The sequence below is a fragment of the Pelodiscus sinensis genome, chromosome 26, assembly GCF_049634645.1.
Source record: "Pelodiscus sinensis isolate JC-2024 chromosome 26, ASM4963464v1, whole genome shotgun sequence".
Taxonomy (NCBI): Eukaryota; Metazoa; Chordata; order Testudines; family Trionychidae; genus Pelodiscus; species Pelodiscus sinensis.
This window is the reverse complement of record NC_134736.1, coordinates 17,970,964-17,996,652: the sequence shown is the minus strand read 5'-3', so window position 1 is coordinate 17,996,652 and position 25,689 is coordinate 17,970,964. Positions and strand designations below refer to the sequence as shown.

The 25,689-nt window shown below is 48.6% G+C and overlaps 1 protein-coding gene across 2 annotated transcripts in view; it reads left to right on the top strand.

Annotated features, from left to right (window-relative positions):
• Positions 1 to 263: 263 nt before the first annotated feature.
• Positions 264 to 25,689, top strand: part of LOC142818188 (jhy protein homolog) — a 60,005-nt gene continuing 34,579 nt past the window's right edge. Inside the window, exons 1-3 of one of the 2 annotated variants that reach the window (XM_075909368.1) lie at positions 264 to 382; positions 8,530 to 8,966; positions 14,068 to 14,554. In XM_075909368.1, the coding sequence (XP_075765483.1) occupies positions 8,620 to 8,966; positions 14,068 to 14,554 (834 nt within the window). In that variant the 5' untranslated portion in view covers positions 264 to 382; positions 8,530 to 8,619. Of the gene's footprint in view, positions 388 to 8,529; positions 8,967 to 14,067; positions 14,555 to 25,689 lie in introns of both variants that reach the window. The other variant, XM_075909369.1, reaches the window with a different exon arrangement.

Sequence of the window (25,689 nt, the reverse complement as noted above, 5' to 3'; positions counted from 1 at the left end):
ATGGGGGCTTCCCTTATTCCTTCTTTCCGCCCCTCCCCCCAACTCTTTCCCCTTCTCTCATTCTTCCGCCACGCCCCCTCCCATCGCCCCCCGCCCTTGACTGACAGCTGCAGCCACAGCCTCATCCCCAGCACCGGGCATCTGGGGAGGGCCTGCAGGTTGGCAGAAACCATTCCTACTCGTGGGGGGACTGCCCATTCGGCTCTTCCTCCCCCCGCCCACGGCCGCTTGGTACGTGCACGTGCAGGCGGGGTTGGCGTATGTGTACCGCGGCCATGGTGACACCGCGCTCGAGGCGCAGCCGCGCTTGCGCAGAAGGGATCGCGGAGAGCTCAGAGCGCGCCGCCGCTGCCCCGGCTTGGGGGGGAGGCTGCTCTGCAGGGTCAGGTGAAGGGGGGAGGGGCAGCGTATATCGGGGAGAGGATTCGGGGAGGGGGGGAGGGGAGCAGCGTATATCGGGGGAGAGGATTCGGGGAGGGGGGGAGAGGAGCAGCGTATATCGGGGAGAGGATTCGGGGAGGGGGAGGGGAGCAGCGTATATCGGGGGAGAGGATTCGGGGAGGGGGGGAGAGGAGCAGCGTATATCGGGGAGAGGATTCGGGGAGGGGGAGGGGAGCAGCGTATATCGGGGGAGAGGATTCGGGGAGGGGGGAGGGGGGCAGCGTATATCGGGGAGAGGATTCGGGGAGGGGGGAAGGGGAGCAGCGTATATCGGGGAGGGGGGAGGGGAGCAGCGTATATCGGGGAGAGGATTCGGGGAGGGGGAGGGGAGCAGCGTATATCGGGGAGAGGATTCGGGGAGGGGGAGGGGAGCAGCGTATATCGGGGGAGAGGATTCGGGGAGGGGAGCAGCGTATATCGGGGAGAGGATTCGGGGAGGGGGGAGGGGAGCAGCGTATATCGGGGAGAGGATTCGGGGAGGGGGAGGGGAGCAGCGTATATCGGGGGAGAGGATTCGGGGAGGGGAGCAGCGTATATCGGGGAGAGGATTCGGGGAGGGGAGGGGAGCAGCGTATATCGGGGGAGAGGATTCGGGGAGGGGAGCAGCGTATATCGGGGGAGAGGATTCGGGGAGGGGGAGGGGAGCAGCGTATATCGGGGGAGAGGATTCGGGGAGGGGAGCAGCGTATATCGGGGAGAGGATTCGGGGAGGGGGGAGGAGCAGCGTATATCGGGGGAGAGGATTCGGGGAGGGGGAGGGGAGCAGCGTATATCGGGGGAGAGGATTCGGGGAGGGGAGCAGCGTATATCGGGGAGAGGATTCTGGGAGGGGGGAGGGGAGCAGCGTATATCGGGGAGAGGATTCGGGGAGGGGGGAGGAGCAGCGTATATCGGGGGAGAGGATTCGGGGAGGGGAGCAGCGTATATCGGGGGAGAGGATTCGGGGAGGGGGAGGGGAGCAGCGTATATCGGGGAGAGGATTCGGGGAGGGGGAGGGGAGCAGCGTATATCGGGGAGAGGATTCGGGGAGGGGGGGAGGGGAGCAGCGTATATCGGGGAGGGGGGAGGGGAGGGGGGAGGGGAGCAGCGTATATCGGGGGAGAGGATTCGGGGAGGGGGGAGGAGCAGCGTATATCGGGGAGGGGGGAGGGGAGGGGGGAGGGGAGCAGCGTATATCGGGGGAGAGGATTCGGGGAGGGGGGTGGGGAGCAGCGTATATCGGGGGAGAGGATTCGGGGAGGGGGGAGGGGAGCAGCGTATATCGGGGAGAGGATTCGGGGAGGGGGGTGGGGAGCAGCGTATATCGGGGAGAGGATTCGGGGAGGGGGCAGGATTCGGGGAGGGGGGAGGGGAGCAGCGTATATTGGGGAGATGATTCGGGGACGGGGAGGGGAGCAGCGTATATTGGGGAGAGGATTTGGGAAGGGGGGAGGGGAGCAGCGTATATCGGGGAGAGGATTCGGGGAGGAGGGAGGGGAGCAGCGTATATTGGGGAGAGGATTCGGGGACGGGGAGGGGAGCAGCGTATATTGGGGAGAGGATTTGGGAAGGGGGGAGGGGAGCAGCGTATATCGGGGAGAGGATTCGGGGAGGAGGGAGGGGAGCAGCGTATATTGGGGAGAGGATTCGGGGAGGGGGAGGGGAGCAGCGTATATCGGGGAGAGGATTCGGTGAGGGGGGAGGGGAGCAGCGTATATTGGGGAGAGGATTCGGGGGGGGTGGAGGGGAGCAGCGTATATCGGGGAGAGGATTCGGGGAGGGGGGAGCGAGTAGCGTATATCGGGGAGAGGATTCGGGGGGGGTGGAGGGGAGCAGCGTATATCGGGGAGAGGATTCGGGGAGGGGGGAGCGAGTAGCGTATATCGGGGAGAGGATTCGGGGGGGGTGGAGGGGAGCAGCGTATATCGGGGAGAGGATTCGGGGAGGGGGGAGCGAGTAGCGTATATCGGGGAGAGGATTCGGGGAGGGGGGAGCGAGCAGCGTATATCGGGGAGAGGATTCGGGGAGGGGGGAGGAGAGCAGCGTATATTGGGGAGAGGATTCGGGGAGGGGGGAGGGGAGCAGCGTTTTTCGGGGAGAGGATTCGGGGAGGGGGGAGGGGAGCAGCGTATATCGGGGAGAGGATTCTGGGAGGAAGGAGGGGAGCAGCGTTTTTCGGGGAGAGGATTCGGGGAGGGGGGAGGGGAGCAGCGTATATCGGGGAGAGGATTCGGGGAGGGGGGGAGGAGCAGCATATATTGGGAGAGAGGATTCGGGGAGGGGGGAGGGGAGCAGCGTATATCGGGGAGAGGATTTGGGAAGAGGGGAGAGGAGCAGCGTATATCGGGGAGAGGATTCGGGGAGGGGGGAGGGGAGCAGCGTATATCGGGGAGAGGATTCGGGGAGGGGGGAGGGGAGCAGGGTATATCGGGGAGAGGATTTGGGGAGGGGGGAGCGGAGCAGCGTATATCCGGGAGAGGATTCGGGGATGGGAGAGGGGAGCAGCGTATATCGGGGAGAGGATTTGGGAAGGGGGGAGAGGAGCAGCGTATATTGGGCAGAGGATTCGGGGAGGGGGAGGAGAGCAGCGTATATTGGGCAGAGGATTCGGGGAGGGGGAGGAGAGCAGCGTATATTGGGGAGAGGATTCTGGGAGGAAGGAGGGGAGCAGCGTTTTTCGGGGAGGGGGGAGGGGAGCAGCGTATATCGGGGTGAGGATTCGGGGAGGTGGGGAGGAGCAGCATATATTGGGAGAGAGGATTCGGGGAGGGGGGAGGGGAGCAGCGTATATCGGGGAGAGGATTTGGGAAGGGGGGAGAGGAGCAGCGTATATTGGGGAGAGGATTCGGGGAGGGGGAAGGGGAGCAGCGTATATCGGGGAGAGGATTCGGGGAGGGGGGAGGGGAGCAGGGTATATCGGGGAGAGGATTTGGGGAGGGGGGAGCGGAGCAGCGTATATCGGGGAGAGGATTCGGGGAGGGGGAGAGGAGCAGCGTATATCGGGGAGAGGATTCGGGGAGGGGGAGAGGAGCAGCGTATATTGGGGAGAGGATTTGGGAAGGGGGGAGAGGAGCAGCGTATATTGGGGATAGGATTCGGGGAGGGGGGAGGGGAGCAGCGTATATCGGGGAGAGGATTCGGGGAGGGGGAGAGGAGCAGCGTATATCGGGGAGAGGATTCGGGGAGGGGGAGAGGAGCAGCGTATATTGGGGAGAGGATTTGGGAAGGGGGGAGAGGAGCAGCGTATATTGGGGATAGGATTCGGGGAGGGGGGAGGGGAGCAGCGTATATCGGGGAGAGGATTCGGGGAGGGGGAGAGGAGCAGCCTATATTGGGGGAGAGGATTCGGGGAGGGTGGAGGGGAGCAGCGTATATCGGGGGAGAGGATTCGGGGAGGGGGGAGGGGAGCAGCGTATATCGGGGAGAGGATTCGGGGAGGGGGGAGGGGAGCAGCGTATATCGGGGAGAGGATTCGGGGAGGGGGGGAGGAGCAGCGTATATTGGGGGAGAGGATTCGGGGAGGGGAGCAGCGTATATCGGGGAGAGGATTTGGGGAGGGGGGAGCGGAGCAGCGTATATTGGGGAGAGGATTTGGGGGGGAGCGGAGCAGCGTATATCAGGGAGAGGATTTGGGAAGGGGGGAGAGGAGCAGCGTATATTGGGGATAGGATTCGGGGAGGGGGGAGGGGAGCAGCGTATATTGGGGAGAGGATTCGGGGAGGGGGGAGGGGAGCAGCGTATATTGGGGAGAGGATTCGGGGAGGGGGAGAGGAGCAGCCTATATTGGGGGAGAGGATTCGGGGAGGGTGGAGGGGAGCAGCGTATATCGGGGGAGAGGATTCGGGGAGGGGGGAGGGGAGCAGCGTATATCGGGGAGAGGATTCTGGGAGGGGGGAGGGGAGCAGCGTATATCGGGGAGAGGATTCGGGGAGGGGGGGAGGAGCAGCGTGTATTGGGGGAGAGGATTCGGGGAGGGGAGCAGCGTATATCGGGGAGAGGATTTGGGGAGGGGGGAGCGGAGCAGCGTATATTGGGGAGAGGATTTGGGGGGGGAGCGGAGCAGCGTATATCGGGGAGAGGATTCGGGGAGGGGGGAGGAGCAGCGTATATTGGGGGAGAGGATTTGGGGAGGGGGGAGGGGAGCAGCGTATATTGGGGAGAGTATTTGGGGAGGGGGAGAGGAGCAGCGTATATTGGGGAGAGGATTCGGGGAGGGGAGCGGCGTATATCGGGGGAGAGGATTTGGGGAGGGGGAGGGGAGCGGCGTATATCGGGGGAGAGGATTCGGGGAGGGGGAGGGGAGCGGCGTATATCGGGGGAGAGGATTCGGGGAGGGGGAGGGGATTGGGAGGGTCATGGGGGGGATAGAAGTTTTGTGGATTGAAGTGGGAGGACTTGGGTATGGGTAAAAGGGAAGGGGCAGAGCTTTGGGAAGAGGGGGAAGAGGACTGGGAGGGGAGAAATGTTGGGGTGGAGTGAAAGGATTAGTGGGTTGAGCAGATTGGGAATAGCAGGGTAGCACATACCTACTGTTCAGTTTCTTGTTCTTTTCAGTTTTGCTCATGGGGGTGTGTTAAACTAGTAGTGAAAGCATGGCAGGTGCTATTTTACAATGCAGCACCACTGTTCAGGGAGTCTGAATGATGAGGAGGGGGATTTAAGAAGGATTACAAACCCTGGCTCCTGTTAAACACCATCGAAAGGCCAGCAACTGTTTTTACACTCCGTACCATCACTACAACCATCACACTCTGTTTCTCAGTCTGCCAGGAGTTTATATAACTTCTGTGTGTGTTCCCATGCACGTCACACCAAAAAACAAAATTCCTGTAAGAATGGGTGTTTCCTTGATTTTAATGAGGTCCACATAATAACATCTCCTGGGACTTAAAATCTAACATGCAAGTCAGTGTTCCCTCTAATTTTTTCCATGTGTGGAATAAATGTAAGTGCACAAAGGCATGTGCAGATGTGCACCACCAGTAGAAACAAATTCTACTGGCTGTGGGCACTCTGTTAGTCTGCAGGGCAGCATTTGAATTTCTCCTGGGTGGCCTCAGTTTATGGGGAACAGTGACGCAAGTTGACATGATGGCTGTTTAATGGAGGATTTAAATAGATTACACACACACACACACACACACACACACACACACACACACACACACACACACACACACACCCCCCCCCCCCCGAAATCTTACAAAGGACACAATAGGAGACCCAGTTTGACAGATGAGATTTGTTTTCTTCTTCAATTTTCACTTGAGGCTTGAAAAATTTACTGAACACCTCCTAACCAGACTGCATTAGAAACATTTGAGCTAAGATTTTCAACTGAGCCTGAGGAGTTAGAAAAATCCGATTAAATTGTTCATCTAAACTTCTTTTAAATATTTAAAACCCCCCAGAATAGATCATTATGAATATATGACTAGCCTCCATCTCATATCTAGCTGCTAGGAAGAAGAGGTAAAAGTGCTCTTACCGTAGGGTTACCAGACTCAGAGCTTTCGCTTTTTGTTTTAGCCTATGACTGTTTGCATCTGGCCCTGAACTATACAAAGTTTCGTTGGTGTAATTTAACCGTTTTAAATCAGTTTAAAGTGGTGCAAATACCCGAGGGTGCCTCTATACAACAGGGCTTAACTCAAAATAAGCTACGCAAATTGAGCTACATCAATTGTATAGCTTATTTCGAAATAGTTTATTTCAAAATTGGGAACATCTACATAGCATTTATTTCGAAATAGAGCACTCCTCCTCCAGCTTCCCTTAATCCTCATACAATGAGGTTTACAGAAGTCAGAGTAAAAAATCCTCCAGCTTGACAGTACTTTGACATTATTTCGAAATAACTGCCTGCTGTGTAGATGCAGACTAAGTTATTTTGAAAAAATGCTAGTTATTTCAAAATCATGTTGCTGTGTAGACATACCCTGAGATATTTCTTACTTCAGTTTAAGAGAAGTTTATTATATCTTAAACCTGTTCTCAACTGACTTAACATAAACTAAAAAAAAGTCACTCTTAAACCAAAATAGCAATATCCACATAGGATTTCCACCTGTTAGAGTAAAATTGGTTAGAATTCACAAAATACTGTTTTTTTAAGTCAACATGTATTTACCTTTAGTATGTGCTTTTACTGACAGTAGTGGTTTTTCTATTCAGTAGCAGTAGATCAAAATTGATTTGATTTTTGAACGTTTTACTGCTGCCCTCCATGTTCTGAACAGGAACAGCAAAACTGAATAAATTTGTAAACTTCACTTTGCTGCTGCTCTGAGGTACAGCAAAAGAAAAGTCTGAAATCTATAGCTGAAAAGTGCTAATTATTAAAGTTCTGTATCTGAGTATACAGTATGCTTTACAAAGGTAGGTCAGCATGATCCCCATTTCAGAGATGAGATAAGTCAGGCACAGATAGGTGAAAAAAATTGCCCAGGGACACATTGATCTAATGTCAGCACTACCAGCAGAATCCAAATTTCCCGACAGTTGCTCTATTCACTGAATCACCATGCCTTCATTAGTTTGCATGTGTAAGGTTGTTGTGACAAAGGAGCTAAAAACTATAAATATGCATGCTTAGTTTCTGTAGATATTGATGGGTTAAGTCCTGAAGCTCATCAAAAAAGTTTCTTACTCATCACTGAGTGGGTGAATAAGTGTATATTTCAAGCCGTGTTTTATGTTAAAACTGAAGCATGGCTATCAGTTTAAATGTCTACACACACTAGCTGATTTATTCCTTATCCCACAGTTTACACATAATCTCCCAACATAGATCTGCTGTTACATATAGTATGATCATGCCAGAGGAAGGACAGTTATAGATATTCATCAGTGTGTTAATAAAAGGCCTAATGAAGAGCAACAGTTTTATGCCATAAGAAGCGTTGCCTCAGGAAAACTGATAATTGATGCAGTGACGTACATGATATATAATCATTTTTAATACAAACAGACATTCTTCCTGCTGAATCAAATGCCCCCCTTGTGCTGTAACCTAGTATGAAAGAAAATGGCATTAAAATATTTTTTAAAAAGTTTCCTATTTTCAAATTCTGACACGTGTTTTAACTCATTAATTTGATCCCTTACATATGTAATTGCATATGGCTTGTCTGTTAATATATAAACATAAAAACCCTGTCAAGATATTTTGTAGGTAAATATTCTTTGTCCTAAATTAATATCTAGAGTGATATAACTATAGCTATCCAATAGGCTGTAAATAAGATCACTGTTGTAGAACATATGATGGAAAACAATCCCTTGGAAGCTTGCAACTAAAATCTGTTCCTGTATCTCAACTTTATTTCCCTAATCATGCGTGTAAAGTTTTATTATTGGATTAAGTGACATGCCACTGCAATTTTTATAATGATTAAAAGCCCTATTTTGCTACCCTTAATCATGCTGAATAGTAATTTACTACACAATTATGCCCTAGTCTTGTGAATACTTAGACACAAACTTAATTTTAGTAGATGCAAAATACAGGACTATGTAGCACTTATTTTAGTAGTGTGAGTAGTCCCATAATTTTAAATGGGACTATTAGTGATAGTAAAGTTAAACACGTGCTCAAGTGTTTGCAATATTAAGGCTGTAATGTTATTGATTTTCTATTGAATGAAATATTACTCAGGGCTGGTCTACCCTTAAGCTGTAAGTCAGCGTAAATTACACTATTTCAATTACGCAAGTTACATAACTAAAGTTCAACTTTGATCAACTTACAACCTACAATGTGCTCTCTCATCAGAAGCTCTCCCACTCACCTAGCTTACTTGGAAAGATGGAGTACAGCAGGTGCTCTGCCATTGACTTAGCATGCTAAATCGACACTGCTGCATTGATTGTAGCAGTCCTGATACAGCCAGCATTATAGATTTGTCCTGAATGTGAATGGCAGACATGTCCCTGAAGTATTTATAAATAAAGGAGTGTTCCAGCTTTGCAGTAGTTAAATTCTGAGTCTGCCCTCAATGCCTCTTTTTAAATAATTTGATAAGACTAGTTTGTTTCACAAACATAATGGTTATTGACTATTTCAGTGAAAAAAATTGTATACATTAGTCTCGTATTTCCTAAATACAGGTCTGGTCTATACTGCAGCACAAAATACTGAATGAATTCTTCACATCTGTACCATATATTTCCAATCCTTCATTTTTACACCTTTGCAACATGGATAATAGCTTATCTCAAAGAGTATTAATCCAGTCACATGAGCATCCTACTAATTTAAAAGGGCCATCTTCAAGTGAAGGAAATTTTTATCTCACTCTGCATGACTCTCAGGAGTCTGATTCAGAAAGCCTTATTCAAGAGACACAGTATCAGTTGGAACTTCAGAAACGGATTTGTGAAAATGAAGTACTGGTAAGCCAGTCTTCTGATGAGCTGGAGAATGATAGTTTAGATGAAGATAGCCTGGAGGAGAAAAGTCTGAATGAACCAGAAGGAGCAAATGATGATAAAGTACAGCTTTCAAATAGAAAAGATATTGGAAAACAGAACAGTAATAATGAAAGGTAAGGAATATATTTTTAGTACATAGATATGATAACCCTGACTGTTCTTTTGTTAAGTTCTTTTAAGGCCATTCAGGTAGTGCATTAAAGTGGACATAAATGCAACTTACACCTACCTAACAGAAACAGTTAAATTGATACAAAAACTGAATGTAGACCAGGCCTTAATGTGAATATGAAGTCAGGGCAATGTGTTTTGAAATCTACTGTGTACAATTTGCGTCCTTAGAAAAGAAAGGAGAGCAACTATTGTTTGTTCACTGAGTGCTAGATTGTAGCTTGGACTACATGCCCACTCAGAGAAGTAAGACACCATCAGAATCTGTCTTATGCCCCTATCTAGGTTTCCTAGATATTGGGTCTGCCAGTGCAAAGTTGGTGGGGAGTGCATCATACCCACTTGCACTCAACGTAGATGGGCAGGAGCAATGTTCCCTCTAATCTTTTTCATCCACGTGTAGAATAAATTGTTATATGCACCAGAACACATGTGAGTGTGCACCACTAGCTGTGGGAGCTGTAAGCCTGTGCTAATCAGCTGCGTGGCATTAGTATCTCTCTTGAGTGGTCACACAAGCGTACCAGGGAACACTCTGCTCACCCACAGTGCCAGCCAGTACAGCTGAGTTGACGTGGAGGAAGGATATAGGTAACTGCTGGTACAGGCCCAGTAAAAATAGGCATCCCTTCTTCTCTGTGCTTTAGCCCACGTCCACTTAAGTGAGCAGAAGGAGTCCCACTAACTTGAATGGCCTTCGGATCAAATCATAAAGCACTTACCATAATGCACAGGCTACTTGTTCAACACTAATAGTTGGTGACTGTTGTCCTTTTCTATGCACTTGATAGCACAGGACATCCCTCTAAATAAATTTAAAAAATGCATGATTCTCTTTTCCATTCAGAGAGTAGTTTTTAATCACTTTGATTTGCTGCATTTATGTGAGAAAACGTATGTTTAAAACAATTTTGAAAAACCAGAGGGTTGAATAGGTGCGTTTTTATTCTGTAACTATATAAATAAAAATTAAAAATTCTATCAGACTGTTATCCTTACACATTCTTATAAAAGACTTAACTTTTATATAAAATAAAATTGCATATGCTGTTCTATGCAAAAAAGGTTTAATGCTGTATATATTGGGAATAATTGTTGTGTTTAAGAAAATTAAATTAAACCTGAAGCAATAATAATGTGCCATTTCAATTTAACTGACTACTTAAAATAAAGTGGCAAACAAATGAAAGATAAATGATTAATAGCGTGCTTTTATTCACCTCCTCAACAGGCAAAATGGCCAGTTACTGAACATTTTATTGTGAGTGCAAAGGATGTTAATTGTGCTAGAAACATGCTCTAATTTTAGTAATTTTTTTTGACTGAATACTATGCTGAATATGAGGCTCTTCATTAAATGGAAATTTGATTTTATTTTGTTTCAAGTTATCACAGTAAGTACTCAAATACAGTCCATTAACAGGAGCAAATATCATAGTACATGCATATGAAACCTCCGCTCTACATCCATTACTAATCTAGGAATTTGAAGAGGAAACCCTGCATCTGCTGTCTACTCATCAACAGAAGTGCTGAATACAGAGTCCATCTAACCTTTATATCAAATGGGGGGGAGGAATAAGAGGTGTGCGTTTTGTCTGGAGATGATTAGAGATGAAGGAGCTCTTTACACTCATTTTGTTTCAGTGTGGTGACCTGGACTACAGAATATAATCAAGCTGCTGTGCACACATTTTAACACAATAGGGCTCTATAGAAACGTATTCTGTTATTTGAGTGATTGTTTTTAGCAACATATTACATATTTCTGTGCTTATGTCGTTTCAAAGTAGGCATTTATGCTTGCATTTTATTTACATGTATGAATAATAATGATGTTTTAAAGACTGCTGTTGTTATTTCATTGGTATAAACTGTCAGGAATTGAAACAATAGTCCAAAGTATATCAGGTCACTGACACTTATCTAAAATGAAAAGTATCAATATAGAACTTAGATTCTGGTTGTTATTTAGGCCGCACTTTATGTTAAGTTACATTTGTAACTACTTTAGAAAGTATTCATAAATGTTGAGTAGATGCTTCAAAAGTTAATTGTTACAGCTTTTATAGAATTCAGCAGACCAATAGCTTGCTTATTAACCAGAGCTTGAAAACTAGTAAGAGTTGGATGCCTGGCTTCTTAAGACACTGTTGCAAAACCTGCCCCATTTGTGGACACCTGACCTTAAAATGTGGTTGGAATATGCCAGTTGAGATGCTGCTGATCAACACTTTAGATTACTCTTTCCTCTGTATCTCTAAATGTGTTTTCCGATCCGGGACTTTTTCACATGAGTACACAACATCGTTAGTTCTGTTCCTCTTTCCTTTTAGCTACAACTGTATCCTACACAGAAGACTTCTCTAAATATTTGTGGGAAAGCTCTATTAACAAACAGAGCACACATCTTGGTGCTGCTTGGTAATAAATGGAGATAATACTATAAAATCTGTAGGCTGTTCCCTCTTAGGTAACCAGTACTTGTGAGAGACCAATGTTAACTAGAATATTACTTTTACCTCAGAGAGCAGAAACTCTGGGGAGTTAATGGAATTTTCTGTGGAAGATAATCAGTAATTAATGCCTCTGTCAATTTATGCCCTCTGAAATGAAATTGCACTAGACAATTGAAAAAATACTTGTTGCCATGCATGTTGTGGGTGTTCCTTTTCCTCCCCCTTTAAGAACCATGATGAATTTATATAAGGAAAATATTATATTTGGTGATCAGATTTGATAGTTTTAATCCTAATTAGAATATAAAGCTAATTAAAATTAAACTTGAAGAAAGTGCTGTTTGTGGATCTTTGGCTCAAGTTCAGTGTAACTGTGGGGGACCTAATCCTAAAAATGGTCTCATACATGAGAAACTTTATGCATGGGTGGTCTCATTAAACTTAATAGAATTCTCATGTGTAAGGGTTTACACAAGTGTGGACAAAGGCTAGAATATGAAATTGGTTAGACTATAACTAGGGTCCAACCAAATTCACAGTCTAAAGCAGTGTTTCTGAAAGTGCTCCGCAAAACCACTTTGACAAACACATTAACTGGCCGCCCCTTTTTGTTTATTTACTGGCGCGGCGACCACAGAGCCTCACGGTTCCCATTGGCTCCGTTTCACTCTTTACAGCCAAGCGGAGCAGCGGGAAGTGGTGGCCCGGCCCATGCCATTTTCCTTTGCTGCAAAGAACAAAACGGAGCCAATGGGAGCCGCGAAGCTCCGTGGCCGCAACGTCAGTAAATAAACAAACCAGGACAGCCAATTAATGTGTTTCTCAAAGTGGTTTCTCAGAACACTTTCAGAAACACTGGTCTATACTGGATCATAAGACTGGAAAGGACCTTGAGAGGTCATCTAGACCTGCCCCTGCACTCATGGCAGGACCAAGCACCATCTCTAAGACCATCCCTGATAGGTGTTTGTCTAATCTGCTCTCAAATATCTCTATTTTATTCTAATGGCAGAGCCATCCCTTCCATAGGATGGTTTGGGACAGCCACCCCAGGTTCGGGGGAGTGGGTTAAAGAGCTCTGCTTCCCGCTGCCACAGTGAAATGGAGCAATCTAGCTGGGGGATGGGCAGCAGGGTAGAGCAGGCTGTTGGGTCACTCCAGCTTCCGCTACTGCGGTGAGTGTGTGTGGGGGGGGGGGGGAGGGAAGGGGAGGGAGAACCCGTTTGATGCCCTGCACCAGCCTTCCCAGTAATCCCCAAGCTCGTGTCTCTTGGGGGAAGGGGTGCATTGGGGGCAACAAGGGGTGGAAGAGGCAGGGCGGGACTGGAGCAGGGATGGGTATATGGAAAGGGGCCTGGGACAGGTGGGTTGCCCTAGGCCCCCCTAGGAACAGCCCTGTCTAGCAGTTAACTACCCGTACATTCCGGCGTACAAGACTACTTTTTATGTTAAAAAACATCCCCCAAAAATCGGGGGTTGTCTTATACGCCGGGTATACATCCCAGGCGCGCCTGGGATCCCCCCCCCCCCCCCCCCCCCCGCCGGCTTCCCCCGAGGCTTTGCAAAGCCGCGGAGGGGCTCGGGCGGGGGGGCATCCCAGGCGCGCCTGGGCTGCCCCCCCGCCGGCTTCCCCCGAGGCTTTGCAAAGCTGCTGCGGCTTTGCTCCCGGTGCCTCTGGTCTGATGGGGACCATCTCCAGCAGACCAGGGACACCGGGAGCAAAGGAGGCGGAGGGGCGCTGGGGTATAAGATGAAACCCTATCTTTTAATTAAAAAATTAGGGGGTCGTCTTATACGCCCAGTCGCCCTATACGCCGGAAAATACGGTACCTTGATCATTAGGAATTTTTTCGGAATGTCCAATCTAAACCTCTTGTACTGCATGGCAGTCAATTTCGCAGCTATGGAATTTTAAAAACAGTAACTTTAATTATTTCAGCTATTTAAATCTGAAATTTCACAGTATTGTAACATTAGGGTCTTGACCCAAAAAGGAGATGGAGGGAGATTGCAAAGTTATTGTAGGCAAGGTTACAGTACTGCTATCTAGAACTGCCAACATTCCCAACCAGACAGACTAGACACCATTCATCAATTTCTGCACTGCTTCTGGCAGCAATGTTGCTTTCAGATCTCGGCAGCTAGAGACTGGGAGCTGCTGACTGGGAGCCCGGCTCTGAAAGCAGACACACAACCAGCAGCAGCGCAGAAATAAGGGTAGCCTGGTAGGGTGTTACTACCCGTACTGCAGAGCTGGGCCCTCAGCTGGGAGCTGACACTCTCTAGCTGTCTAGCTCTAAAGGCAGTGCAGAAATAAGGATGGCAATACTGCAACCCCCCCTAAAATATCTTTGCTACCCCCCTGCAACTTCCTTTTGGGTCAGTCTACCCATTTTGAGAAAAGCTGGTCTTCCCCCATAAAATCTGGATAGCATAGGTTAAGAGCACACAAAAGACTAGATTTCACAGTCATTGATGCATTTTTCATGGCCATGAATTTGGTAGGGCCCTAACTATAATTGTTGAATGTTTTTTCTCTTTTTTAAAAATGTTAATACTGTATTTCTTTTACTCATTTTCACAGCAAACAGCAACATGTGGACAGATACTGCAACCTAAGATACAATCCCAACTGGAAGAATAATGAAGAGAGAGCAAAGTTTTCTGGATTGAATATAACGCATGAGGTTCATGAGAGAGTCCCACAGGACTCATTTTTCGTCACTTCCAAGGACACCTTGGTGAGAATCTTGGAAGAAGATAACCAGCTGATAGAAAGACAAAATTTATCTTCTGCATTTGATACAGAATTATTAAACCTTGATGGTCAACCAGTTGGGATAAGCAGTGCCCCTTTTAGATTGCATATGAAAGGAAAGCGATTGGCAGATGATTGTCAATACAAACACAGTTCCAGTGCATATGGTGATGTTTTTCCTGAAACACAAAAGCAGAAAACAAAAAAAGACTTTGTGGAAAAAAATAAACATACTTTGGGATTAGCTACCCAGAAACAGGATTCTTATCTTCACCAGCACAGTAGAAAGCGAGGGGAAGTCCATCAAGGACAGGTGGGTAACGTATTTTATTTGGAACATCTCCTGACAGGTTTATGAACTAAGCAGATGGGCCATTGCTTAAAGGGGCACATCTACTGAATCTCTTGGTTTTGCTCAGTGAATTCCTGGATTTCCTGTCAATCAAATGTTTGCATAGGACAAATGGTGAAAGAAACCATTTGGGCTGTGTGTCTTCCCTGCCCTTGATTGGATCAGAGTGTGTTCATATTCCCAGTTGTGCGGTGGCTTCTAAAAAGTTGGCTATGTCACCTGCTACAGGGCAGAAGCTAAGCTTTATCTCAGTATTCAGGTGAACAGTAGGTAGGGATACAGCTCTGCTCTCATACAGGCTCAGTAAGAAGGAAGGCAAGAAAAACGTTCCACGTGCCATTTCCTCCAAGCTCATCTGTGCAGCAGAGGGCAGGGCTTGAATTTTAAAGGCATCCCAATGGAGGAGTCAAATCCTTGGCCTAATTTGGAAAAAAAATGGCGCCAATGCTAATTGATTACATTAAGTATTTTAGCTAACTGGAGGGGTGGGCAATAATTTTTGGTGGGGTGTACTCCAAGTGGTCAAGGGCCACACTTTGCTTTGGAGGGGGCGTGTGGTCTAGGATGGAGGTTGGGTGCAGAAGGGCACAGGGATAATGGACTGGGATGCAGCAGACAGTGTGAGGTCTGAGAGGGAGTTTGGGTGAAGGAGGGGGTTGCGACCCGGGGCAGAGGAATGGGGTGCAGGGTCAGGGAGGGAGTATGGGTGCAGGAGAGGATTCTGGACTGGGGGACAGATGTCAGAGGGCGTACAGGGTCTGGGAGGGAGTTGTGACCCAGAGCAGGGGGATGCAGAGGGTTTGGATGGTGACCTGGGGAGGGAGTTGGGGTATGGGAGGGGCGGGGTGCCAGAGGCAGGCTCTGGTTGGGAGGCGCTTACCTAAGCTTCTCCTGGCCAGCCGCCCTGTGACAGCCCCAAGACAGGCTGGGCTCCCTGCCTGCTGCAGCCCCAGACTGCTCAAAAATGCAGCTGCTCCCTCCATGTGGCTCTTAACTCCAGGAGGGGGAAGAGGCTTGCACTGCCCCCCCCCCCCCAGCCAATCTCTCAGCTCCTATTGGCTGGTTGTTTCGAGCCAATAGGAGCTGAGAAATTGGCTGGGGTCAGTTCCTATAGGCCGGTGGTTTCCAGCCAATAGAAGCTGAGGATTGGACTGGAGGTGGGGTGATGACATGAAGCCTCCCCCTCCCTCCAGAGCAGGGAGGCACTCAGAGCAGCCCCGTGCTTAAAAGAACGGCTGCTGCGTGCCTGAGCGTCCCAGTGGGATCTGGCCCATGAGGGGTATCTTGCCCACCCCCGGCTAACAGGGATGTAGAATTCCACTTAGTTAGTTAACTGGTTAAACTAAATTTTCCATCTTACTTAACTTGATTCTTCATCACACCTTCTTAATTGGATTCATTTTGTTATGTATTGGAGTTGTTTAGCTCAGCTTATATGATTTTGTTAATTGTGTGCTCCATTAACAATATATGCACTTGTCTGCTAATGGGTGGTAAATAGCAGCGTTGCAACATGAAAGAAAAATTATTTCTAATGGTAGAACACTGATAATTCAATAGTTTTTAGCGACTCAAAAAAGTGATCATGTTAACAGTATGAAAAGTTTGTGTTTGCAACTTTCAGGTTGCTTTGATCCCAACAGAGTATACAAAGTATCAGGGGGATAGCTGTGTTACTCTGTATCCACAAAAGCAAGTACGAGTTCTATGGCACCCTAAAGACAAACATTTATTCATAAGCTTTTTTCCTCCTTTGTCAGATGCACATTTGTTTATGGCCAAATAAATCTGTTAGTCTTTAAGGTGCCATAGGACTCCTCATTTTAACAAAATATACAATTTATATTGTATGCAGCTTGAAAAATCAGATAAAAAGGATACAGATACAGTGCAGATACAGTGGGTGGTTGCAGACAGACATTTGCCCACTAACAAATTAACTACCGTATATTCCGGCGTACAAGACGACCTCTGAAGTTAAAAAACATCCCCCAAAAATCGGGGGTCGTCTTGTACGCCGGATGCCCCGCCGCCGGAGCCCCTCCGCGGCGGCGCGGAGGGGCTCCGGAGGGGGGACAGCCCATGCGGGCCTGGGATGTACCCGCCGCCGGCTTCCCCCGAGGCTTTCAAAGCCGCGGAGGGGCTCCGGCGGGGGGATCCCAGGCGCTCCTGGCGGCTTTGCTCCCGGTGCCTCTGGTCTGCTGGGGACCATCTCCAGCAGACCAGGGACACCGGGAGCAAAGGAGGCGGAGGGGCGCTGGGGTATAAGATGAAACCCTATCTTTTAATTAAAAAGATAGGGGGTCGTCTTATACGCCCAGTCGCCCTATACACCGGAAAATACGGTAACATTTTTCAAGAGTATCTGCTAGCCACGGAAGGTTCAGGTTTTGTGTGTGCTAGACACCTGAAGCTTGATTTTTAGGTTTACTGTGCATTTATAGTTCAATTTTAAATAATTAGAAGCTGCGGGTATGCTAGTCCCTTGGAAATGAAGGACCTAGTTTTCTCAAGTTCTGTTCCCAGAATTGAAACAACCAACATTAGGAGCATGGGCATCTGGTTTGCTAGGCAAAGGCAGGCTCTGCCTACCGAAGGCTGGAGCTGGAGCCTGTCCCCTCCCTGCCTGCAGCTTGCATGTGGGGAGCCTCAGCAGCCCCCATAACCTGCCTGGCACAGACACCAGGCTCGAATGACAGTCACATGGGCTCTCCCTGCTGCTGCAGCATTCTCCAGTCCCAGGCTCCAGGACAAGAGCCAGCCCTGCTCTGCAGAGACCTCCACACCCAGCTTGCTGTGTCCCTGCGGCTGCTGCTTGCCAGTTTAGCTGCCTCCTTGCTTGGCCCCTCACCCATCCAGTCCCCCTCCTTGCACGTTGGCCCAGGGTGGGCAAAGCGGGCTTCCTTCATACTGCCCCCCCTTTTCTCCTTTGCACTCTTCCTGCTCGGTTGGCTCCCCCCTTGCTACTGTGTGGCGTGGGAGTGGGTTTGGTTTCACTTTCTCAGCCCAGTTGTGGCTAAGCCAGCTGCTGGGAGCTCTTCTCCCCTTGCCCTCTCCTAACAGTTCCCCTCCCCTTGCTTGTATGTGTGGGGGGGAGGGGGTTGCCTAGCTCAGCAAGCCCTACAGAGATAGCGGCTGGCTCCCATCCCCTTATTGTCCTCTTATCACATGCTTCCTGTGTTCTGTGCCCTGCAGTGGGGGGGGGGGGGGGGGGGGGGGCAGGGTGAGGAGGTGGGGGAAGAGGCCTGGGGGAAGGAATGCAACTGGGGCTCCCTGGTTAAGCAGGCCCATCTAACGCTCACCCTGACAAGTCCTGCTCCCCTAAACCTGGACTCATCCAACAAGCTCCCCACACCTCCACCCCACTGAGCCCCAGCAAGCTGCACCTGGACCCCCTACCCTCTCAAGTCCTACTTCCTCAGCACCTAGACCCCACACCAAACCCCACCTCCGCTTCCCTCAACTCCTCCACTGAGCTCAACCAGAGTCCCATTGCACCTGCACCAGAACCTCGCAACAGTCCCTTGTGCATCCAGATCTCCCACTGAGCTGCCCACACCTGGATTCCCCCACATTAACCCCCTCCACACTTGTCTCATGCTGGACTGAGCCTGCCCGGCCACACCTGGTATGCTTGGTACAGAGAGGCAGGGCCAGCCCTTCTACTGCATTAGGGCCAGATGCGGCTTCACTGCCACGTTCCTGTACTGGGGGAGGCTGGGGTTTCAGGGTGATTTCCCACCTCAGTGCAGTCAGTGGCCTGTGTTCCCCTCTGCTAGAAATGTGAAGATTGGGGGTTTTCTTAGTGACCTTCCTGTAACAGTTTTCCAGTAGGACACTGGAAAAATGATGGGTTCATCATTTAAGGCAGGGATGGGGAAACCTAAGGCCTGGGGGCCAAATGCAGCCTCCTGCTTGCCTGGATCTGGCTAAGCACTGGGGAGCTGGCAGGGATGGGGAGTACACAAAATCTACTAGTATGGGCCCCACTAGGTTCCAGTATGCAAGGGGAATGTGGGGAGTGAGGGTGGTTTGGGGGTATTTTTGCTTCTCTTTTGTGTGCAGCCCCCTCCTGATGTAAGGGTTGGTCTTAAAGGGAGGGTTTCTGCTGATTTTAAAAAAAACCACATCAGATAAGGAACTTAATTATCGCATGCCTCAGTTTCTCCATCCAAAAAGGATAATAATAATAATTAATATAATATTTACCTGCCTCACAGGAGTTTGCATATATTGATTGGTTTTAGTTAGGCTTTTTAATGTCATCAGATGGAAAGTGCTGAGAAGTGCAGTTTTGCAAAGTATTTTTTACGATTTCAAAATCTTTCAGCATTATTCATGCAGTAGCCACTACTCCTGGATTGCAGGGAAATTTCAATTTGGGACTTGATGGGAGGACACTTCCTCCCATTGTGTGATGCTGGAGCAATTTGTCAGAAGAGGCAGGGTAGTGAGAGCAGGGCCTCCCCTCATCATCACATTTCAAAGGGCAAGTCAAAGACACAGGTAGGCCAGCCAGCCATATTCTGTTTGTGCTGCAGCGAGGGCTGAATCATTTGTGGCAGTAGGTGCCCTGTGCTGGCCTGCTAAGTGGGACTGGGCAGAACAATAAATGGCCAGGAGGAATGGATTCCTCTCCACCTGGACCAGAGAAGCTTTCCCACAGGTAAGCAGTGGTCTGAGCCAGGACAATTTGTCTTTTTTCACTTGTTCGAATTTTGTGGTGGGCAGGGCAGGGATCTTGAGTGGCAGGAGCCTGGAGAGAGAAGTGTGTGAAGGGGAGAGAGAAGTGTGGACGTAGTGGCAAGGAAGAGAGAAGTTATTGGTAGGATAGGACTCAACTCTTTTCAGTGGTTGAGAGATTACATTTGCTTGGTGAGAACAGGGCTTGGGATTTGGTTCCTTCACCCTTGGGGATATTGAGTCTGCCAGTGCTTTACATAAAGCTGGCACCATCATGCTGTCTCGGTGGGAAATTTTACCTTCTTGGTTCTGGGAGCTGAATGGGTGCTGTCGTTAAAGCAGCAGCCAGCCTGTATCTTACTGGCATGTCCCTTGGCAATTCTTATTCATTGTCTGAGGTGCTTACTGTTGTTGAAACAATCATCATAGGAAACCCTCAACTTGTTTATGTGAAGAAGTAAAAATGAGGTGCAACTTTTGCAGTCTGATTCTAGTCATCATCTTCTTGTCAGGGGGCAAATGTCAGTTGAGAATAAGGCCTGACACCTCGTTTATGTAAAGAAAAGTCAGAGATTTCTCAATTAGCTTTAACTGGTGCTTGCCGTTCTTTGTTCCACAGGATCAAGGAGAGGGGTTTTGGGGTGTTTGCAAGCTGCCTGCATGTCAGCTCTGAGGAGATATAATAAACCTGTGCCTGACATTTCTTATTCCCAAATTTAGTGCTGTTAATTCTGCATGTCTGGCATATGCTACAAAACATGCTTCATTTTGTTGAGAAAGAAATTGCAGAAAAGCAGAGTTGTTTTTCCAACGATAATTTGCTTGGATTCAGGGATTTGACAGGAAGGGAACAAGCATGCCTTGAGCAGGGACACAGAATGTGCAGGGAAGAGAGGAGGGAGACACTGGGAAGGGGGCGGGGCCTGGGCAGGAAAGCTACTGCCTCCAAGTGGAAGCTTCACCAAACCGTCCATGACTGGGAGATACTTTTGAAAATATTGATTAAATGTACCGGACCACAGTAGAATGGGGCACGGACCACATGTTACATAATGTGAAGATTAGCAAGACAAGGTGAGTGAGTGATATCTTATCAGTCCAATCACCTAATAAACTATCTTGTTAGTCTTTAAAGTGCTACATAGTCCTGTGTTTTGATCCAGCTACACCAGACTAACACGGCTACATCTCTATCACAACCTCTTTGAGTGAGAGAGAGACAAGGCTGAAAGCTATACAGAGCTACCTAACAATATAACCTCACCCACCTGTCTCTCTAATAACCCTGGCTACAACTACTTTGCATAGACTAATGCACAGATGGAAGATACAATATGAAGAGTTACTGTTGAAAGGTACCACAGATTTCACTGTCATTGATAAAGCTGGCTCGTGAGACCTTACGTTGTAAATTACGTACCATTTGACAAGGCTAATGAATAGCTGATGCAAACACTAGGGGGCACCTGCCGTATGTGTAACAAACAGTGGAATAATGGACAAGCTCTTTGCCGGAAGAGATATTAAGAGCTCTTGTTTTTCCATCTATAATTCAATTGATGGCAAAAATCATTAATTTAGATTGAGGCTATTAAAAGCTTACATTGATATTTTATTTACCATTTGGAAATTCTGACAATGTATTTGTAAGCAATGCCTAGCATTATCTATTAGTAAGTAGTATTAGAATTATTGTGGTTGCACCTGGAGCACCTAACTGGATATTGGGTCTTGACTCTGCTACAGGCTGTACATTGGTGCAGGAACTGTGTCTTATGTCAAAGATTTTGCAATCTACCTGATCTTGCAATAATGTGTATGCATGTGCACATATATACAGAGCTAACCTATACAGATTCCCTTTGATTTCAGTGGGGCTCCATGCTGGAGCATACAGTGTAGAATTGGAGCTTCAAAGTAACTGATTAGGGACAACAGGAGAAGCACAAAATAAATGAGACCATTATTATTAGGTTAATGAGCTGTCAGCATTCTTTTACAGGTATCTATTGTCGTCTTAGGCATTTTTCTTTAGGGAATACCTGGACTAGAAAAATAGAAGTTGATAAAAAAAAACCACTGTTGGGACAAGACATTATAGCTCTAGGTCTGTCCACAGTTAAAATGGTGATTCGATAGAATCATTCTGGATTTACATGGAATTGACAACACAGGATCTGGTATTTTGTACACGTTAAAATAATCACTGCACACCCTAAAATACTGGGGGGGGGAGGGGAAACAAACATAAATGAAAGGGGAGGAGGTCCATTCTGCAGAGCACATTCACCTGAAAAATTAGAGGTCCAAAAATCTCAAAGTAATTAATCCATGATAGATTGAGATGTTATGAGGAATGAGACAGTGGAGTACCCTGAATGGACAGAGGCATAGTGAGGGGGGAGTAGGAAGGGGCACTTGCCACCAGGCGCCCGGCTGGGCTGCATGGGGGGGAAGGCACTAGGCTCAGCTGGGCTGCAGGAGGAAGAAGGAAGGCAGCTGGGCTGCCGGGAACCCCCGGGGCTGGACTCAAGGGAGGGGCAGGGAATCAGCACTGGGCTCAGCAGGTGTGCGTGGTTTGGGAGGAGGTGCAGGGAAACAGAGCTCAGCTGGGCCGCGGGAGTGGAGAGGTGTGGGGTGCTGGGCTGAGCTGGGCTGCGGGAGTGGGAAGGTTCTGGGCTGAGCTGGGCTGTGGGGTGGGGTGGGAGATGCGGAGCGCCAGGCTCAGCTGGGCCGCAGGAGTGGAGAGGTGTGGGGTGCTGGGCTGAGATTGGCTGCGGGAGTGGGAAGGTTCTGGGCTGAGCTGGGCTGTGGGGTGGGGAGGGAGATGCGGAGCGCCAGGCTCAGCTGGGCCGCAGGAGTGGAGAGGTGTGGGGTGCTGGGCTGAGCTTGGCTGCGGGAGTGGGAAAGTTCTGGGCTGAGCTGGGCTGTGGGGTGGGGTGGGAGATGCGGAGCGCCAGGCTCAGCTGGGCTGCAGGAGTGGAGAGGTGTGGGGTGCTGGGCTGAGCTTGGCTGCGGGAGTGGGAAGGTTCTGGGCTGAGCTGGGCTGTGGGGTGGGGTGGGAGATGCGGAGCGCCAGGCTCAGCTGGGCTGCTGGAGGAGGGAGGTGCCGGGAACCCGGGGCTGGACTCAAGGGGAGGAAGAGAGGGGCATGAAATCAGCGCTGGGCTCAGCAGGTCTGTGGGGCTTGGGGGGAGGTGCAGGGAAATGGGGCTCAGCAGTGCTGTGGGGGAGGCATTCAAGGAACCAGTGCAGGGCTTAACTGGACTGAGGTGGATGGGGGAAAGCGTAGGGAACAGATGGGCAGCTCAGCTGGGCTGAGAGGGGCTACAGGGAACTGGTGCTGCTCCCTTGGATTGTGCGGGATGGTTTTGGGGGAGGCGCAGGGAACCGGCAGGGGTGGGCAGCTCAGCTAGGTTGCAGGGGATGAAGGTGCAAAGAAGCCTAGTGGGGAGAGGGCAGCACCAGGAGCCCTGAAATGACCTCCCCTGGTCCAAAAATCCCTCATCTGGGAAAAGTCAGGTCCAGAGCGTACTAGACCAGGGAGGTCCAACTCCTACCCAAGTCCCCTCCTTGCACCGTCCCTCCTAGCCAGACACCCTACCCCCAATGTGCTCCTGCCCTCTCCCCCTGGCCAGTTACCCATCATCCAGCCTGCTCCTGCACCCTACATTCCACCCAGACCTTGCAAACTTGCCCCCTTCCACCTCCCACCTCCCTCCTAGATCCTGGATCCCATCCCTATCCCATTCATTGGCAGCCCTCTCACATACACTGAACCCCCTAGCCTATGGAAAGCTCTAAATCTCAGTCCTCCCCAGCCCTTCCTCTTGCCCCTTGGGGCTGGAATGCCAGAGGAATGAGGTGTCTAAGTTGGGGGCCACCTCAGTGAGCGTTGGGGTTTTGGGAGGAGTTCTTTTGTTTCTCACTTGTGTGGTCCCCATGTGATTTTTCAGTGGGTCAGTGGCCCCGATCCAAAAAAGGTTGCCTACCCCTGCCATAGGTAAAGAAAAGATTGAAACCTTTTGTATTGGACATAAATTAATTTTTTACTTTATTTAAAATGAAGTTTGATAAACTAACATGAGAAAGTTAAAACACTTAATCTGTTAAATAATTGAAATTAATCCATTCTCCCCAGCTGCAGCACTAGCAAGATGGCTTGGGCATAACTGTATAATTAAAGGTGAGTTTCCATTAACAACTGGCCGTCTGTGGAAAGGTTTATATTGAGCCACGTGGTCCACGGGCCAAAAAGCTTGAGAACCACTGCAATGGAGGCAGCCTTGGCCTCTCCCCCCAAGAGATGGCTGCAGGCTTCCTGCTGCTCCACAAGAGCCCACAGAGAGATCAGGTCTGTTACCCCTGTGGTGAAATCACCATGTTGCTCCAGTGTGGATGATGGACAGACTCTTTGTGAGTCTTCCTCATCCAAGCAGGCGATTTAAACAGCATGGTAAGATGCCACATGAAAACACTTGGTGTGTCCACAGAGAGGCGGGATGTTTTCTCTCTCTCCAGAGAGAGTTGTCATGACTTGTGTCTCTGGGTGAACAAGACCCTTTGTGCGCTCTGTGAAGAGGTGAGATGTTTTTACTGCCAGTGTCGAGGATTTGTTCTTTTGTCTTTGGGGTGCATGTTGCTTTGACCTTAATGGAGTTAGCTGTGACAATGCATTTCTGTGTTATTCTGACACACAAAGTGAAAGCTATGTTGAAGACCCCACATTCAGTGAGAGAAAGTGCTGCTGTCAGAAAAAGTAAATTCAAACTCTCTCCAATTTTCTTCAAAGATCACCTCTACCAGGCAATGGGGCTTTTACTGATTGGTCCCTTATATGTTTGAAGGGTGACTAAATGTTATCTGGATCTTTTTGGGTCACAGATTGTTTTGGGCTCAATCCTAGCTTATAATTTAAATTGTATCAGGCCCTTTGTAAGCAGGTTGGGAAGTGGTCTCATTTGGCAATTATTATTCAGTATTATTTACATAATATACACATTGCCATCATGGATTGACATATACATTTCTCAGTACCTTTACATATAAAACAGCCCAGCCCCATTGACCTCCATGGGCAGTGTATCTTGTCAGGAGTGATGGGGATACGATGAAATTGTTTAAACAAATATGTTGCAATGGTAGAAAAAATTGTGTGTCTGAAAACTGTAGGTACTGGGTGTACTTATAATTTTTTTTAAAAGGGGTACTTTATAAAAAAAAAGGTTGAGACACTGCTCTAAACCATTCCTTTTGGCCTCCCCGTTTCCTTTCTCCTTTGACAAGTTGGGCAGGTAGCAGTTTTGGAAAAAAGATATCAGACAAGTGCACACAGTGCCCGCTCTACCTCAGCTGGTGCTGGATAATCAGAGCCTCAGTTCTAAAGGAGTTGGCATTACTGAGGTGATAGATCCCCTCACGTTTTTCTGTGGATTTTCCGAAGAAAATGCTTTAGGTCATCCACATCTCCCAGCCATAGCAGAGACTTGGGATTAACATGGCTTTCTCAACTAAAAGTCTTATAGATGTTCGGACATTGTTATTGTGACTATCTGGCGAGGCAGTCTGCCAAAGGCGAGGCTGGCCTTGAATCTTGATATCTATGGCTTCAGTTGAATGGCTTGTGTGAAATTTGGAAGAGCAGCTCAGAGAGACCCCTGTCTTTTACTTAAGGAAAGAATCTTACAGCAGCCTGAAGGAAAAAGTCCTCGTGGCAGACAGAAAGCTGCGTTTGCAGTGTACCCTCAAGGCTACTTATTGCTTCAAGTGCCTTCAAGAAATTGAGGGTGATTCTCGTGTTGTGTGTGAGTTTTATTTAAAAGTTTTTTGTGAGTGTTATTTTAATAGGTAAGTTAATCTCTTGCATTCACTGACATAGCAAAGGAGGTGGGGGAGGGGTAATTGCCCCTCTGCTCCCCCTATCATACCTCGGCTCGCCTGCTCCTCCTCCGCCCACCACTGCCTGCTGAAGCCTCCTCCCTGCCTCTGCGCCCCCAGCCCAACCCTCCTCCCTCTTCAACAGCGGGATAGTGCCCGCCCCAAACTGGAGGGAGTGGGGGGAAGACACAGTACAAGCTCCCCCCCTCCTCCCATGGTTGGGCTCAGTTGTGCACCAGGTTTGGGGCCCTGTCACATGGTGGCGGAGGGGGACGTGCAAATTTTGCTTTTGCCGCCAGGAGCATAAAACCTTTGCTATGCCTCTGTGAATGAAAAACCCTTTAGGTTGACCAGTATATTGCAAAATACTGGATGAGAATGTATTGATGTATCTGAATTGAGTAGCTGAGCAGAAGTATTGAGAAAATTCTCTCTTGGAGCTGAATGACTGGAGTTTGTGTCATGTTTAGGGGGAGAGATTAAGTCTGGAGTTAAAAGTTTAGAAAATCATACATCGATTCAGATACAGCTGTGGC